This window comes from Rhinoraja longicauda, chromosome 7, assembly GCF_053455715.1.
Source record: "Rhinoraja longicauda isolate Sanriku21f chromosome 7, sRhiLon1.1, whole genome shotgun sequence".
Lineage (NCBI taxonomy): Eukaryota > Metazoa > Chordata > Chondrichthyes > Rajiformes > Arhynchobatidae > Rhinoraja > Rhinoraja longicauda.
Genome location: NC_135959.1, coordinates 46630600 through 46648260, shown reverse-complemented (window position 1 = coordinate 46648260; position 17661 = coordinate 46630600). Strand labels below are relative to the sequence as shown.

The 17661-nt window shown below is 40.5% G+C and overlaps 1 protein-coding gene across 4 annotated transcripts in view; it reads right to left on the bottom strand.

Moving 5' to 3' along the window:
• The window catches only part of LOC144595229 (paraspeckle component 1-like), a 102174-nt gene that overhangs the window by 52050 nt on the left and 32463 nt on the right, over nt 1-17661 (bottom strand). For 3 of the 4 annotated variants that reach the window (XM_078402453.1, XM_078402454.1, XM_078402455.1), the window contains 3 exons: nt 13642-13726; nt 13189-13294; nt 2577-2634 (listed from right to left, as the gene is read on the bottom strand). In XM_078402453.1, coding sequence (XP_078258579.1) covers nt 2577-2634; nt 13189-13294; nt 13642-13726 — 249 coding nt within the window. The remainder of the gene's footprint in view (nt 1-2576; nt 2635-13188; nt 13295-13641; nt 13727-17661) is intronic. The other variant, XR_013547472.1, reaches the window with a different exon arrangement.

The window sequence follows — 17661 nt, the reverse complement described above, 5'->3', positions numbered from 1 at the left end:
GGCACGGCACGCCCCACCCTCAAGGCGAAAATGATAACACAGCAAAGCTCTGGAACCAGGGGTGCTGGAAAATCCCTGGTGGACCTGTATTCATAGCTCCAAACTCAGCTCACAATTCGAAAAGCCAACTTGAAACCAATCAATTAATGTTTCATTTACAAAGACGTCAAGGAATGAATTGCGACCTGAGGCTCCTTGTCATGTCTCACAATATATGCAATAAATTGCTACTATAATTTGATCATAAGTTAAACAAAAACGTGGTTAGTTGTCATTTTTAGATGCCGATATGGTTAAAAGCAAATGTTTAGCAATTAATTGTTCAATCTGCATCAATCTCAAAAGGTATATTTCTTGACTCTAATTCCAAGACAAAAAGTCTCATTCACTCCAATTGCAACATATGGAATTCAAAAATGGTGTACATTTTCATCCCAACCTTAAAAAGACTAAAGTAATCTACATTTATGACTCATTGCTAGAACTGACAACACCAGGTGTAAATGTTGTTGCCTCTACCAGCAATAGAAGGGCAACATCTCATATCAGCCATAAAAGTTGACGTAGATGTGGTGCTCTGCCCGCAAACAGTAAAGAAAGGGTAGACTCTGCAACCGGACATAAGATAACAATTCATTACGTAGCTGAGAAACTAATGCTGCTGTGTGATACTTTCTTAAATGAATAACAAGCACAGCACAAACAGCAAAATTCTTTGTCTGTACTGTGGACATATTTTACTTCAATTAAATCAAAGGTATTCAATACTGAATATCATTAGCCCCATCACACCACATTTCCCTTTCCTTTCCAACCAGAAGATTTGTGAACTTTATTCCAATAAGGAAAAGTACCATATACTTTGGTTATTAAGGGAATCAGAAGACATTAAATTAGTGCAGGAAAGCAAGGATCAACCGTGATGTTACAGAATGGCAAAGAAGGCAAAGGGCTAAGTGGGTGAGCACCCAGATGTTTAGAGATACCGCTTGGAAACAGGCCCTTCAATCCACGCCAAAGTCGTTGTACACATTGGTACCAATGTTATAGATAGAAAAAGGGATGAAGTCCTTCAGAATTAATATGGGACATTAGGAGAGAAGGACTGCAGAATTAATATAGAAATTTAGGAGAGAAGTTAAAAAGCAGGATCTCACAATAGGAGTAATCTCTGGCTTACTCCTCGTGCCATATTATAGAAAGAAGTTGGGCAGGCTAGGAATTGGAGTGTAGGAGACTGACCGTACAAAGATCATGAGGGGTATAGATGCCTGTAATAGCAATTTACAGCCCAAGCCCATCTGTGCAGCCCAAGCCTGTGTACACTTCTACTGTTTGTGTAAAATGGCAAGAGGAAAAGCAGAGGTCAATATGTATGCATTTATATGGAATAAGCAAATTGTCAATTACTGCTGTTGTGGCTATTTCTGCCTTGAATCATCCTGTTTTAGTCCAACCATTGTGAGCAGTCAAAATACATCACTTATTACCAGTGAAAATGACAGCTGGATTAGTAGAAACCAATAACTGATTATCCATTGCTGCTCAAATTTATAAAGTAAAATTGTCACACTCAATATTTTGATACCTCGTTATTACCTTTTTGTTGAGGTGCAACTTGAAACACGGTAATGCAATAGTCAGTGTGAACAAGCCATTTTTTTTACAGATGGCACCATTGTTATAAATGTTAATATGCTGATCTTAAATGATCACAGTTGTTCAACTGAAAAATATCGACAAAAAGGTAACCACCAAATTGGAAAACAGGTCCTGCTACAAGGCAAAATTTAACTCCAGTATGCTTTAAAAACAAAGTAAATTCATTAGCTTATTTGGCAAAATAGTGAACAAATAAAAATATTTGACTACTGGTGTCTGTGCACCGACCAAATATACATTGTATTACAATGTTTCCACAAACTGCACAGTACAAACAGATATTAACATGCCGCATTCCACATTATGATTCAATGTATGTGCACAAACTATACAATCTTCAGACAACAGATAAAGTATATTTTGAAAGTACAATTTCTACTATAACAATATCAATTAAAGTTTTAGTAAGTATCTTTGGTAAGAGGTAATGGCACTATTGTTAAATATTTACAACTATTAAGATTTTAGTGAATAGATATACTACTGACAAGGAATGAAAGCTTGCTCAACTGTAAAATTAAAAACTGCTTTTATTTTATGAAAAGCGCAGTCAACTACACAATATAACAACGCAAATACATTGGAGTTCTTGGCCATTTCAAGTGTGTCATCTATATTCATTTTTTTTGTTGTTATATGATAATGCACAAAGAAAAATTGTATGCTTCTGTGTAGCCCCGTTATGTACAATAATCTGCACGGCAGAAATGTTTATATACTATGTCATAAACATGTTGTATTTCATGTTATTATCTCATACACAAGATGTGGCTTTCGTATTTTGAGTACAGTAGTTAGCTTAATAAAATTTGTAATTAGTTTCAAATAGGCACAGTCCCAAAGAATATTGCTCGGCACAACCATAAAGTAACAATGTCCAACACCTCGGGTGTTTTCATGTATTAAAACCCTACCTCCCATGCCAATTCCTCCACGTGGACCCATATCACCCATCCTCATATCCTGTTCTCTCTGAAAATAAAAACATTTTCATGATCAACCTACTAGCACAGAATGTCTGCGTATATTCCACTTTGTACCTTCAAAATAACTAAAGAAGTTGTACTACTACAAACCACCAGTAGAAACTTTCCAAGATTCATTTTATTTCCTTTTAACACGAGAGTAAAGAAAATTACCAGGATTTGTAGCCTACTTTAGTTTGTGAATCAGATGAGGGTAATTTTAAATTTCGGCTCAAGGTGGAAAACTGGCGTTAATTGATCTGCTGCCCATTCTACAGTAGCCAATTTCCCTCCACCCCACCAACCATGATTCCAATACAACTTCAGTTTTTATACCACCTATTATGAAAATGGCCATCAATTTCTGACCTTTCGTTATCATATCATATCATATCATATCATATATATACAGCGCGGAAACAGGCCTTTTCGGCCCACCAAGTCCGCGCGGCCCAGCGATCCCCGCACATTAACACTATCCTACACCCACTAGGGACAATTTTTACATCAAATTAATGCAGCTACTTGCAACACAGGTTTAACAATTTTGACATTTTACAGGCTGTTGGCAGAAGAATGAAACAAAAAAATAATCATTCACACAAACCTGCTTATTCCTAACTTATAGAACCCATTAACAAATCCGATTATGGCAGAAAATTTCCAGGTATCAATATGATTATGCCACATTAGGCATAACCTTATTGAATGAACTTGCAGAGTCATATAGCATATTTGTAAAAGATATTACAAATGAGATTAGCCTGTATTTTGGTATTCACCGAGAAAAATAAACCCATGAGCTATATTTTTAATATATTCAACATAATATATTTCACACAAAACGGTGTTTGTAATGTTCCCCAACTATAATCATTTTTAAATCAATTATTGCGGTAAAATACACAAAAGATTTATGGTCTTCCTCAGAAGATATACCCAAAAGGACAAATCTCAAAACTGAAGTGAACAAAATCTTTCTAAAAAATATACCCAAACACAATTTTATTTTCAAACTAGAATCTGTCACAAGCCCAAAAATGGTTGTGCATTCCTTTTGAGTAGTTAAAAAGTACAATTAGAGACCATTTATTTGTGGTTGCTGTTCAGGTAGATTTCCTTCAATATGCCATTTAGTAGAAGACAATTATCTCTCGCACACACAGACACACTCTCTCACCCGTGCCTTTGCATCATTTAAAACAATTATGTGCAAATATCCAGTTCCTATTCCTAGAAGTTATAAAGAGAAAGTAGTTGCAACCTGGAGAGAAATAACCGATCCTTGCACCTGTTGTGCAGGTCAAGGCTCCAGCACTCTAAAGCATGAACTTACAATCCCTAAACTTCCCGATAGCAATTTGCTACAGTTTCTATAATGACTGTGCCTCCATTCGAGTCCAATGATTGAGTTTAAACGTTTGCTGCAAATCCTTCCGACAGAACCTGCACCATGTTATGTTATGTTATCATTATGGCGTACAAGGGATCAAGAGTCATGGAAACTAGCAGTAAAATAGAGTTCATTTCAAACAAAAAAATAAGACGCGTCAGGCATAATCTTATTGAATGGATGTTCAAGGTCATATAGCAAAATTCCATTCACTTCAATGCAAAGGAATTGCTGCAATGGATCATTGTAAATGTTAAATAGATTAGATGTTAGGAATTGCTTGCATTTTTAAATTTGTGCTTCTTAAAAACGATTAATTTCAAGTATATCAGCATTTCAAGCCATGGGTCATACCTTAAGCACCTGGAGTGTTTTTATATAAACAACCCTTTAGCGTTATGGGCAGAGGTTATTCTGACTGTCATACAAAATTACTCCATCAGGAATACACTGTTCTACACGGAGCGATGTAAATAATGTCAGTCCACTCCAAGGAAGTTAACACAAGGCATGCAAGAGATTACTCGGCTGTTCAGTGGTGAGCCAGGGTGACACACTGCTGCCAGTAACATCTGGATTATTGATTAAAACTCAAGTACCAAAAAAAAAAGATCTAACACAATAGAAAATGTACAAAACTTAAAATCTGTATTTAGTTTTCAGCTTATAACTAGCATTTCAAACCCAATTCATCAAGTAAACAATACATAATACAATGATCCTGTAAAAAAAAGTTCAGTAATGTTCTTTATGGTCATAAATTTAAATATCAACACAATCATTTTCACTGTTAATGTATGAATTTTAATTACATAGCAAGCTCTTCATGGGTGTATACAAGAGCATTTGAGAGAACTCAGTTTTTGGATGGAGCGAGTTTATAGAACAAGTTAAAATTGCACCAGGATCAAAGGATACAATTTGGTCCTGATTGCAGTACTTTGATTACCGTTGGGTTTTTTAAAGTTTTGCTTTTTGGGAAAGGCAGAAGTGAAACATTTGGGGACATAGATGTGCCTTTGCAGTACGTACTGACCCACCAGAGCTGTTGCAACTACTACATACAGGCATGCAATCGAATGGATTCCAGAATTGTTTCTGCAGTGGAATTCAATATTCAGTTACTATTGTAAAACATATCAATTGTAAGCTTGTCAAAATAATCAAAATTTAATATCCTTCGTTGTTAGTAACATACTTAAGGACTTGAGGTTATTTAAATATCACTCAATGAGATTACTCCAGCTGCACAAAAATGACCAATACCTCTCCCCCCAAAAAATCAGTGACTCCAAGTATAATTCCATTAAAGCAGATTCCAAGAAATTAAAATGTTTGCTTTCATTTTCATTCTCAAAACCACAAGCACACAATAACCAGCCTCATGTGAATAAACGGTATTCTCTTATGTCATTAACAGAATAAAAGCAGCCTTGCATTTATCACTGCTGATGAACAACAAATGGTAATGGAAACAAATACAGAAAATACTAAAAATACTCAGTAGCTAAGGCAGCTGAGAAAAAAAAGGTAACATTTCTTACTGATGATCTTAAGACGGTCATCGACCCAAAATATCAATTGTTTCAGTCACCCCCAAATGCTCCCCAACTTGAGTATTTCTACCATTGTTTTTAATTCAGGATTTCCAGCAACAATCCACCACATTTAAAATTGATATGTGTACTTACCCTTCAACTCTTTTAAAAATGCTGCATTTTATTTGAACCTAACTTGGGAGTTCCTCCACTTTGTGTTTTGTATTATATTCATTTGTTGTTTCAAATTAGACAATCACCTGCATTTTAATTTTACAATAACCCATCTTCTAAAAATAGTTTCGTGCTACCCTTAACACAATATACAATGGGATTTGAACAGCATAAACAACTTTGAACGTCAGCAAATTCTGAGATCTATCAATGAAATGTGAAAAACAAAATGCTGGAGTAACTGCAGATCAGTCAGCATCCCCGGAGAACATGGATCGGGGATGTTTAGAGACATCAGCTATCCCTGTTCTCCTGGGATGCTGCCTGACCCAGCGAGTTACGCCAGCATTTTTCCTTGGTAAACCAGCATCTGCAGTTTTGTAAATTGAAATCAAACTACATCATTGTCAAACGATTCACTCGTACCTCACATAAAATTCAGGCTTGTTGCTTATTTACAGTTTACAGATTTTAAAGTTAAGGTAGATACAAAATTAAAGTTAATGTCTGATCCAGTCATGTTTTGATGATCTATCAGCATGCCACAAATCCACAATGCCCATCATTATTATGTCAAAAGACAAATTAAAAGTGATCCTTAAAAATATAAAACGGCTATCAATTCTTAATTTCTTTTCCTTCAACTATAGACCCTACATATGACAAGGCCGAATTTTAAAAATGGCACAGACACACAAAGTAACAAAGTGATCCGAACAAAATTGCAACGAATATTTAAAAAATGATGACTGAAGTCAAGTCAGAAGAGATATATAGTTAACTTCAGTACATTCAGGATCATCAGGATTCCATGTCACAGCAATAACCCTTCAAATCAGACCTTAAGTTGTTATTTGGTTCCAAAATTGTGACGCACAAGGACTTAATCAGCCACATGGGCTTTTACCATAAATGTCTATGACATTTCATCTTTTGATTTTCAGGGATTCAATGTTTGTTATTTACATCATATTATAGAACTTGATGTGAATTTCAAGCACACATTACCCAAGAAATATAAATAGTTGAAGTCCACAAGTATTTCACAACAAATGGAAAAAAGGCACTTTTCCACTATCGCCTACTGACTGCATTTTCATCAGCTCAGAAACAAAATCCCTTAACTAAATACAGTTCAAAACAGGGTTATTCAGATTGGGTTTGTAAAATAAAAATTAACAGATTACGATTTCTAGCAACTTGGTATTGATTGCAATTTTTAATAGAACTTATTTTGAACAAGCACAAGATTGTATACCAGGGGAAAGTGTGGACATTTTGCCAATCTAACACAATTACATTAAAATGACCAATGCAATATTATGTGCAGGAATTCAAATTAAAAGCAGTTTTGGTTAAAAGCTGTACAATGCTGTGGGCATAAAGATTGTGTTAACTTTCTTTGACGAATGGCTGGTATCATGTGAATGAAGTACAGAAACATTCTGCTAGCAACCGGATCTGTAAAATTATAATAAACAGTTTAAAAAATGTAGGATTATAGTATGGTATAATCAAAACCATGGGTGATAAAGAACACCAGAGGTGCCAGTATTAAGCAGAACTAAAAGAACTACCAAGTTCAATGCCAAGACAATTAAATCTTTACAAAAGGTATATTTCTTACAAATATGCAAGAAATTTAGCATAATTTGCATGTACTTACTAGTACTCTGATAACCTTAAACTGCTTTATGGAAACAATTTACGTGGGTGGAAAAAATAACAAATCAAGATTAAAATAAATTAAGATGAAGCATGCACTGTAAAGTCACTTTGAAAGACCAGGATTACTTGCTGGGATAGACACAAAAAGCTGGAGTAACTCAGTGGGTCAGAGAGCATCTCTGGAGAAAAGGAATAGGTGATGTTTCCGGTTGAGACCCTTCTGAGAGTCGGGGAAAAGGAAACGAGACACATAGGGGATGGCATCCAAGACTAATCTTTTGTTTAACAATATTGGTCTTTTCTGCACTGGAACTTCCACTGGTTACAGGCAAGTGATTGCATGCAGTTTCATCTGCCATAGATATTTAATTCAGATCATTAAGAATAATCAGGTATTATTCATGGCTATTGCATAGGTGAAACCCTGGCTAATTGGATCATTTGTACGCAGTATTCTTGCCCAACCATTAAAATAAAAATATGATGCAACTGTGACTACCTTCAGTTGTATATTTACATTACTGAAATCTTCTGTAATTGGCACAAGTGATTTGAAACATGAGCTCATTGCTTTAAACGTGAACATTGTTACAGCATGCATTTTACAGAACACCAATGTCACAAATACATTGGAAAGACAGCATTGATCTTCTTTCCTGTTCTTTGCCAGCCAAATGGTAAAGAGCAGGATAATTCAGCAGTTTCAATTACTATGCGATTTTAAAAAACTGCTTCTTATGGTTTCAAAATAAATCAATTTAACTTTCTATATTTAGACTAGAATAAAAATGGTAGAAGCAATTTAAAATCAATTTTGTGCAAGACTAGATTTTGAACACTGACTTGTCCAATACACATTTCCTCCCCTTGTTCACACCTACATTCATTTCCGGACTCTTGGTCTCAATCACTGATTTTTATCTTGGATATTCCATCCCTCCACACTTCCACCCCATAAGGACAAAGAGGCCTCTTTTTCCTTGAATGAATGACAAACCAGATCACATCCACCAACATTCTCTTGTAAAGAGATTTTTCTTGGAGGTGCTCTTGAAAAGGAAATGTATCTAGGGAAAACAAATATCAACTATGCTGCTGATTTTCATCGTTCCTTCATCTCTGCATCTTCCCCTCGCATTTCAGCAATCCAAAAGATAATGTCCACTCCACTCGCCTCTTCTTTCCCATCTCCACTTCTTAAGAATGAACTTTGTATCTCCAACATTCCAGTTCTGATGAAAGTGGCAATGCAACGAAAAATTTACAATTCACAATTACAATTCAATTTACAATTACAATTCAACAGAAATAAGTCTGAAGGTCTCGACCCAAAACGTCACCCATTCCTTCTCTCCCGAGATGCTGCCTGACCCGGCTGAGTTACTCCAGCATTTTGTGCCTACCTTAGAAATAATAGTGTCATTGTATCTGCTCCAGTTTCAAAGTCATTCAAAGAGGCAAACTTCAGAATTATCAACTCTCAGAATAGAAAAAGCACATTCACCCCCCCCCCCCCCCCACCCCAAAAAAAATGAAAGGAGCATTTTTGTTGGGCAAATGGCTGAACACAATACTTTTATACTTGATAGCTTAGAGTCTTGCAGCAGCCCAACAGAATAAAGGTATTACCAATAGAGATTGTGTTAATAAAATTGTCTGGGATGTTATTTTGACATTATAAAGGGAGGACAGATAAGGAAAGCTAGGGCATTGTGGATAGATTGACTCTTTCTCTGACTTTGTGCAGGGCATGTGTGAATGCAAGTCATAGGTTTTGGTACCAAAGAACATTGGTGCACATCATAATTTGATTTCATAAAACAATTGCAATATTTCGTGCAAGTATGTACATCATTTTATTTGAGGCATTTCAGAAATTTCAACAAATGTTTTAAACTATTGCATTGTTTTGTTCAACAATGACATGTTTTGCTCCAAAACAATGACAAGAACCATGACGGGTTCAGGCTGAACACAGGACAGATGAAAGAGTAAACTACCTACAACTTCCAGAATTTTCAGATTTTAGTTTGGTTATCCAACATCTGTAGTATCTGACCTGTACAATATTTTACATATTTCCAATTTTAACTTTGTTTATCAGTCTTCACAGATATGATTAATACCTGCAACCAAGAGCCGGGAACAAACAGCCAAAAGCTCCTGAGCACCGTGGCTGACGCCCAGTGTTGGCACTGCACATCATCCCAGATTTATTGTCATCCTGACAGTAATTCCCAAACACAAGGTCTTCCAGGAAAGAATATAAACGTTGGGCCAGCCAGCACTGATCAAGTCAATTTTTTGACCTGGAATTAAGAGCTTTGTGACTCATGACATATGATGTACTTCTCAGGCATATTCTCACAACAGTAGAGAAACTGTGTTAATCCTTACAAAAAACAGAATTTCAAGTTGAAAATTAACAAAATAGCATGCTTTGTATTAACTGTTGTTCAAGCCAGAAGTTATCCAATGTCAAAGACCTAGAGTATCGTCTTTAGCTCAGGGGTGTCAAAGTACCGGCCCGCGGGATGATTTTGTGGAGGAAAAAAAAGTATATTTGCGACCATTTAGGATGTATCTGTACGGCAACCGCTCTCTCTCTCTCGCCGCTCTCTCCCCCGGGACTGGTCGTGCGGTGACGTGGGCAGGAAGGGGCCGGCGCTGGGGCAGATGGGGAGTCTCAGCATTGGCGTGGACACTGGGAAGTGCCTGGGCTGCCGCCACAGAGACCGCCACCATGTACCTGAGACCCAGGTGAGTGCGTGGATAGAGGCTGGTGGGAAGTCGCCGCACTGTGAATGGAGCCACAGCCAGCGATCCAAAATCTGAGCTGTTCTCCAGGGTGGGGGCTCTGGGTTTGGGTTAAGGTTAGGTGGGATGTGAAGACGTGCTGGTAGTTATGCGGGAATAGGGAAGAGAAGGGAGAAGGTGGTGGTAAAGGAAGGGGAGGGGGAGCAAATGAGGGGAGAGCTTTTAGGGATGAGGAAGGCAAGTGAGGGTGTCAAGGGAGGGTAGGTGATAAAGAAAGGAAGTCGGGAGGGAGGGGGTGAGGAAGAGAGCAGATGAGAGAAGGAATGGTGTTTAGGGATGAGGGAAGGGATGGGATTTAGGGACGAGGTAAGGAAAGAGAGAGGATGAAGTAAGGGAGGGGAGGGGGAGTAGGAAGGAAGGAAGTGGGGATGAGAGAAGGGATAGGCTGAGGAAAGGGAGAGGGCAGGTGAGGGTAGAGAAGGACATGAGAGGTGAGGGGAAGGAAGAAAGACATAAAGAGAAGGATGGGGAGCGGGGCCTTCAGGTGATATGATGGACAGACCATCTTTCACCATGCCAGGTTGCTGCTGTTTGGCTGTTCACCACCCAGCCCATTGTGAGCAAAACATAAACACCGTAGGAAGACTATAAGACAGGGGAACAGAATTAGGCCATTTAGCCCATCAAGTCTACTTTGCCATTCAATGATGGCTGATCTATTTTCTCTCTCAACCATATTTTATTGTCTTCTTTCTCCCTGTAACCTAATCAAGACCTATCAATCTCTGCCTCAAAAATACCCAATGTCTTGGCCTCCACCGCTGTCTGTAGCAATGAATTCCACAGATTCACCACCCATTCCTCCTCATCTCCATTTTGGATGTATGACTTTTTATTCTGATGCTGTGACCTCTGGTCCTAGACTCTCCTATTACTCGAAACATTATTTTCACATCCGCTCAATCAAGGGCCTAGTTATCAATCGTAAAGGTAATGCTTTCTAGGCAATCTTCTTCATAAGAAACAAAATTCGTAAAGTGAAACAATTTGTAGTTATAGCAGAGACTGAGACACATGAGAGCAGGTTGAAAAAACGAAGGCAAAAAAAGTTGTGAGAGCACGCGCGCACAACTGATCCAGCCCACATGAATTTGCATTTTGCCCATTCCGGCCCATGACCTAAAATGAGTTTGACACCCCTGCTTTAACTGAAAAGCATTTACACAAGATTTATTTTATGTTATATGACACTGGACATCTTCATGAATCTGGTCGTAGATTGTACAAGTAAAAAACCCACCACATGGAATCATGAATCCTACATTTCCCCACTCCAAGATGGCACAATACTCCCAGAACATAGGGTGGGAGAATACTGATAATTTAACAAGCGGTCAATCAAATCAGCAGCCTTTTCACACTGAAAACTATTTAGGTCGCACCCCATAACTCCTAATTTCTCCTGATAAACTTAATGAATAACAGCAATTTTCCCATGCTCATTCTGCCACACTTTATTATGCACATTAAAGGTCGGTTGATCCAATTTGTCACTTGTCAGCACAGGGGTAAAAAAGATCAAATGTTTAAATTGTTCAATGGTTTCACTGCTTCTGTGTAAATTACCAATTCTACATTGCTAACGTTTGTGAAAAGGGAAGACTCTTTACACTTGAGACCTCAACGAAATACGTATCATATTTCAAATGTAACATTGTTAAAATTTATATCAAGTAACACTGCACAAATCCACAGGATTCTGGTTCATGACTGGCATTTAAGTATCAAGAGGGAAACGGGTTACGCTGAATTTCTTCTTTAAGATCGGAACATTTCAACCAAACTTAATAAGCCGAGATAATGGCAAAAGTAGTTCAGCTGTTCTGGACCTAGGAACCCTAAACGATGCCAAACACACAAAGGAAGCAACCCCAACTCATTCCCTGCTCCTAGTTCCTCCTGCTTATCTTTCCCCATCTAGCATATCACGTCTTCTGAATAATATTTAATTTACAATTTACCTTGTGTAACCACTGTACCACAGATTGCATTTGGTGATGCATCTTTTCTGATTGTATGTATATTTTCTTTAATCAAGTTGCAGCAAAATGCCCGTATATATTCTTTGGAACAGAAATAAACTCCACTTTTAAGTTAATTGAGATCTTTGTTTCAGAAACTAGTTTCCAACAAACTGTTCACAATGGAAGTAGAATATAAACATTTCGAAACAAAATAATTTTAAAAACTGCTCCAACAGCAATACTTCCAGGTGCAATGAAGTAAAGGAAATAAGGGCATACAATAAAATATTCTGATATCCCAAAGCCAAGTAGCAACTAGAATAGCTTTGTTATCCAAAACATATTTGTATTGAAGATTGTCATCTGCCATCCTTGCTACCTTTAGTTGTGTCTTTGCTGATAAGAAAACACAATGACATCTGCAACGCTCTCCCAATAATGGGTTATTTTGAATAAATTTTGTCTTCTCAATTCCATGTTTACATTCATTTTCTTCGGTGAATGCTTAATTATGGAAATTTAGCACCATTGTATCTAATTACAGTTTTAACAAATTTGCAAGACAAAAACGATAGGCAATGTTATAATTAATTGAGTAGTCGTATGCCAAATATCAAATTCAAAACAAAGAAAATGGATTTCTATTATAACTGCAAGTGGATACCTGTAAGTCAAAATAAACCCTGAAAAGATCTCAATAGTTAACAATTCAGGTTAGTGTTCCACTGCTGAGGATGTGGATTCGCATAAGAAAGCAATGTACTTCTGCGCATAGACATCATGAAGCGCGATCATATCATTGCCGAAATCTCACGTTTGTAGAAAATTACTTTAGAAAAACAATTGTATCAATATTAACAATAACTGCAAAGAAACAAGTTGGGGAGAGAGAAAGATACAAAATTTAAAAGAGAGAAACTTTTCCACCCTTTACCAAATCAAAACTCCGAAGATTTGACTGCTTAAAGATTTTTCTAACCACCCACATCACCGTTTGTCTGACTTACATTATCCATGTAGTTCGACTTATATCCTTCTTGTTGCCTTTGTAATTCCTCCTGCTCCCTATGACGCATCATTTCCTCCTCTCGTCGCCTACGTTCCTCTTCATGCCTGGGAGAGAAAAAATCAGTTAAAATCAATTACAATTTAAAAATCAGTTAAAATCAACTTACAATTTAAAGCAAATATGTTTGAAGTACACAAGATTATGAGAAGCAAAGATAGGATTAGGAGATAGTCCAAGGCTCTTGAACCATACTGCACAACCCTATCTCAGCACCGAGCTACAATTGATTTTGTATAAGGTTGCACTAGGTACTTTGGTTTGTACTATGGTCTGATTACCTGGCATAATTGATATACAATAAACAATAAATGTGTTATATTAATATGTCTGTAAAACTGCAACGAGAGAATTTTATTGTTCTGGCCCTGCCATTTAAACATTCTGGACATACCTCATTTCTATCTGCTTTCTTTTATGTAGCTCTTGATTTCTCATTTCTTCCAAACGCCTCAGTTCCTCCTGGCGTCTCATCAAATCTAAAAAACAATTACGTTCCATTTAGAACAGAACCATTTTAAAAAATCACTTTTCTTGGATGCCTGCTTTTGTACAAGTCATGTCAAAATCTATATTATCTATCTATCTATCTATCTATCTATCTATCTATCTATCTATCTATCTATCTATCTATCTATCTATCTATCTATCTATCTATCTATCTATCTATCTATCTATCTATCTATCTATCTATCTATCTATCTATCCATCTATCTATCTATCTATCTATCTATCTATCTATTATTAAAACTCTGTCCGTGTGTTTGTGTGTATGGGTCCAACGGGTCCACTGTTTGTGTGTATGGGCCCAACGGGTCCACAGTAATCACCGAAGCGCAGAGTTAAGTAAGGTAACGACCGCAGGAAAGAAGCTGTTCCTGAACCTGCAGGTCCGGGAACGGAGAGACCCGTAGCGCCTACCAGATGGGAGGAGGGTAAACAATCTGTGGTTGGGATGAGAGCTGTCCTTGACGATGCAGCGCACCCTTCGCAGACATCGCCTACTCTGGATAGACTCAATGGAGGGGAGTGAGGAACCGGTGATGCGTTGGGCAGTTTTCACCACCCTCTGCAGTACTTTCCGGTCGGAGATAGAGCAGTTGCCATACCATACTGTGACACAGTTAGTAAGGATGCTCTCGATAGTGCAGCGGTAGAAGTTCACCAGAATCTGAGGAGACAGATGAACCTTCTTTAGTCTCCTCAGGAAGAAGAGACGCTGGTGAGCCTTCTTGATCAGTGTTGAGGTATTGTGGGTCCAAGAGAGGTCATCAGAAATGGTGACACCCAAGATCCTGAAACTGGAAACACGCTCCACCTCCGTCCCGTTAATATGGATGGGGGTGTGCGTACCACCCCTAGTCCTTCTGTAGTCCACAATGAGCTCCTTGGTCTTCTTGGTGTTAAGGACCAAGTTGTTGTCAGCTGGACCTCCTCCCTATAGGCCGACTCATCGTTGTCGCTGATGAAAGCCTAAAAAGTTGTCATAGTTGCAGGAACCGATGCAGGAACCGATGTTTAAAAGCTCCTGTCGGTTGTATGATAAGTGTGCAAGACTATTCCGTGTGAACAGACATGAGACAAATAAGCAAATTACTATAAAATCGCAGATTCTGGTGAGACACAGGGCGTCGCGATGTGCCCGCGCCGCCATTTCTTGAAGGGCTTCAGCGTGTGACATCAAAATGGCACCCGTGCACCTATGAGATTAGCATGCGCTACCCCCCAGGCCGGTGTTCAGCGTGTGACGTCACAATGCAATGCGACCCGCTCGTCTTCAACAGATCAGCCCGCCCCCTCCGACCTTTCACTGATGCGCTCCCCAGCACCCCCCCCCCCCCCGGCCCTATCAATTCATGCGCTCCCCCGCCCCCCCCCCCGACCTTTCACTAATGCGCTCCCCCCCCCCCCCACCTTTCACTCATGCGCTCCCCCGCACCCCCCCGGACCTTTCACTAATGCGCTCCCCCGCCCCCCCGGACCTTTCACTAATGCGCTCCCCCGCCCCCCCCGGACCGTTCACTAATGCGCCCCCCCCGACCTTTCACTGACGCACTCCCTGCGCCCCCCCCCGGACCTTTCAACTCATGCGCTCCCCCGCCCCCCCTGGACCTTTCACTAATGCGCTCCCCCTCCCCCCGGACCTTTCACTGATGCGCTCCCCCGCCCCGCCCCCCAGAACCTTTCAACTCATGCACTCCCCCCCCCCCCCACAGCTGCCCATCCCGGCATGCCTCGCGCCTGCCATTCCTCAAATCGGGCCGCGCTGACCGCCGGGAGGTGTAGTCACCTCTCCCGCTCGGAGAGGGGGGGCACCCGCCCGACTGACGGCAGTGCTGAGGGGGGGGTGGACTGGGTGAGGGGGGGGAGGAGATGGGGGGGGAGGAGGAGGGGGGATGGACTGGGTGTGGGGGGGGGGGGAGCGCACTCCATTCCCACCTCAAAACTCCCCCAAACCTCTCCTGCATTAACTGAAATTGTGTTTGGGAGTTTTTTCAGAGCCCCACTCACGCACTCCATCCCCCCCTTAAAACTCCCCCAAACCTGTGCTGCATTAACTTAAATTGGTTTCAAGTTTTTTTTTTAAGAGCCCCACACACCCACTCCATCCACACCCCCTCAACTCCACTTACCATCCCCCCCCACAACCCACCCCCTTATCCTCTTCTCACCCACTCCATCCCCCCAGCCCCCTTATCACCCCCTCTTTTCCACCCTCCATTCACCCAATTCATCCCCCCTGAACCCCCTTTGAAACTGTATAACACACAGCCAATGGCGAGTGTGAGGGGATGTGGGGGCAAGTGGAGGTGGCTAGGAGGGATGGAGTGGGTCAGTAGGGGGAGGAAGGGGGATAAGGGGTATTGAGTGGGGGGTTGACGGTGCTACAATACAAGAGAGGCTTTGGGTCCAGGCCTCACTCAATCATACCCTCTCCCCTTCCCTGTCCCCCCTCTACGAGGAATGAGCCCAATGGGTCCACTTGGTCTAGTATATTACTAAAACTCTCATCTTCTTTGTTCCATATGTTTGTTCCTGTTATTTCTGTGTCCCGTTGTTCCTGTATGCCCTTCTCTCCACAAAAAAAGGTACACGACCCGCACAGTTTTAGGCCCACCTTACTCACCAGTGTCCTGGGGACATATTCATCCAAGTTTCATTCAAATTGCTCTTATATTTTTCAAGTTACAGAGATCTTAAAGTTTAAAAATTACCGTATTAAACTGATTGCTTGCCATGTTCAGCGTATGACGTCACAACGGGACCCGCCCGAGAGGGTCTAACAAGATGGCCATTGCCGCCGTCCCCCACTGCAAGCACGGGGCACAGGTAAGCGCCTTTCGCCGCCAACGGGTGCACGGATCGGTAGGGCTGCTGGGCCAGGCAGGGCCCCAGGGGACACTCCCTGCCCGGCAACGAGTCCACGGATCGGTAGAGTTGCTGGGCCCAAAAGGAGAGCTTTCCACCCAACAGTTCAGGTCTCAAACCTGCATTGGTCCAAAACCCTCTCCTCCCTCCTCTCCACCCCCCCTCCACTCACCCACTCAAGCCCCCCCTGAACCCACCTTATCTCTCCCCCCCACTCACCATTCCCTCTTAACCCCCCCTCCCCCTCTCAATCCCCCCTCAACCCCCGTTATCACCCCCTTTCCTCAGCCACGCCCGCAGCAGAGATTTGCACCCAACACCCGTCTAGTATGCATTAAATATCCTCCACTGCTCAATTTATCTCCAATGTAGCAAAATTAGTCTGCAACAAAACAAAAATCATTTTTGCCAAAGTGCCACCCTAAATTACTAACTCTTGCACCTTAGTGCATAGCATACAACCTTTAATTCTGCCAAATTTTGGTGAGCAGCAAGTTACCCACACTCAATGTTCTTCCAGCCACAATTACCAATAAAACCCCTTCCCAAAAGGCAAGGTCAGGCTGTGGTTGCTGTTAGCTGGTACATAACCCTTGCTAGATCTAAACCAAAAATCAAATCTTCCTATCAAAATCTAAAAATTAAAAGTAAGTTTTCAATTCCATCAAAGAATGGATATGACCTGAAGCTTGCCTCTCTCTCGACTACCCATTGGATGGAACGAAGTTGCCAAGTCCACACATGCCTAATTTCCCAATAGGTTCTGCAGTTAGATTTCCCCAGGGTAGCTGCAGGGAAGATGCAAGCAGCTAGCTTCCGACTATCATGGGGAATCCAACCAAAAGACAGCTGCAAAGATCTCAGGAATCAACTTCCCTGTGCTCATGAAAGGCTGTTAAAAGCAGATGTGGACAACTGAAATAGAATTAGAGCAACAAAGCAGTTTGCCAATAACAAAAGGCCTCTAAAAAGCTAACCACAAGATATCCCAAACAAAAGTTAGCCACCACACTCCCCATTTTTGATAAAACATAAACAAACGACC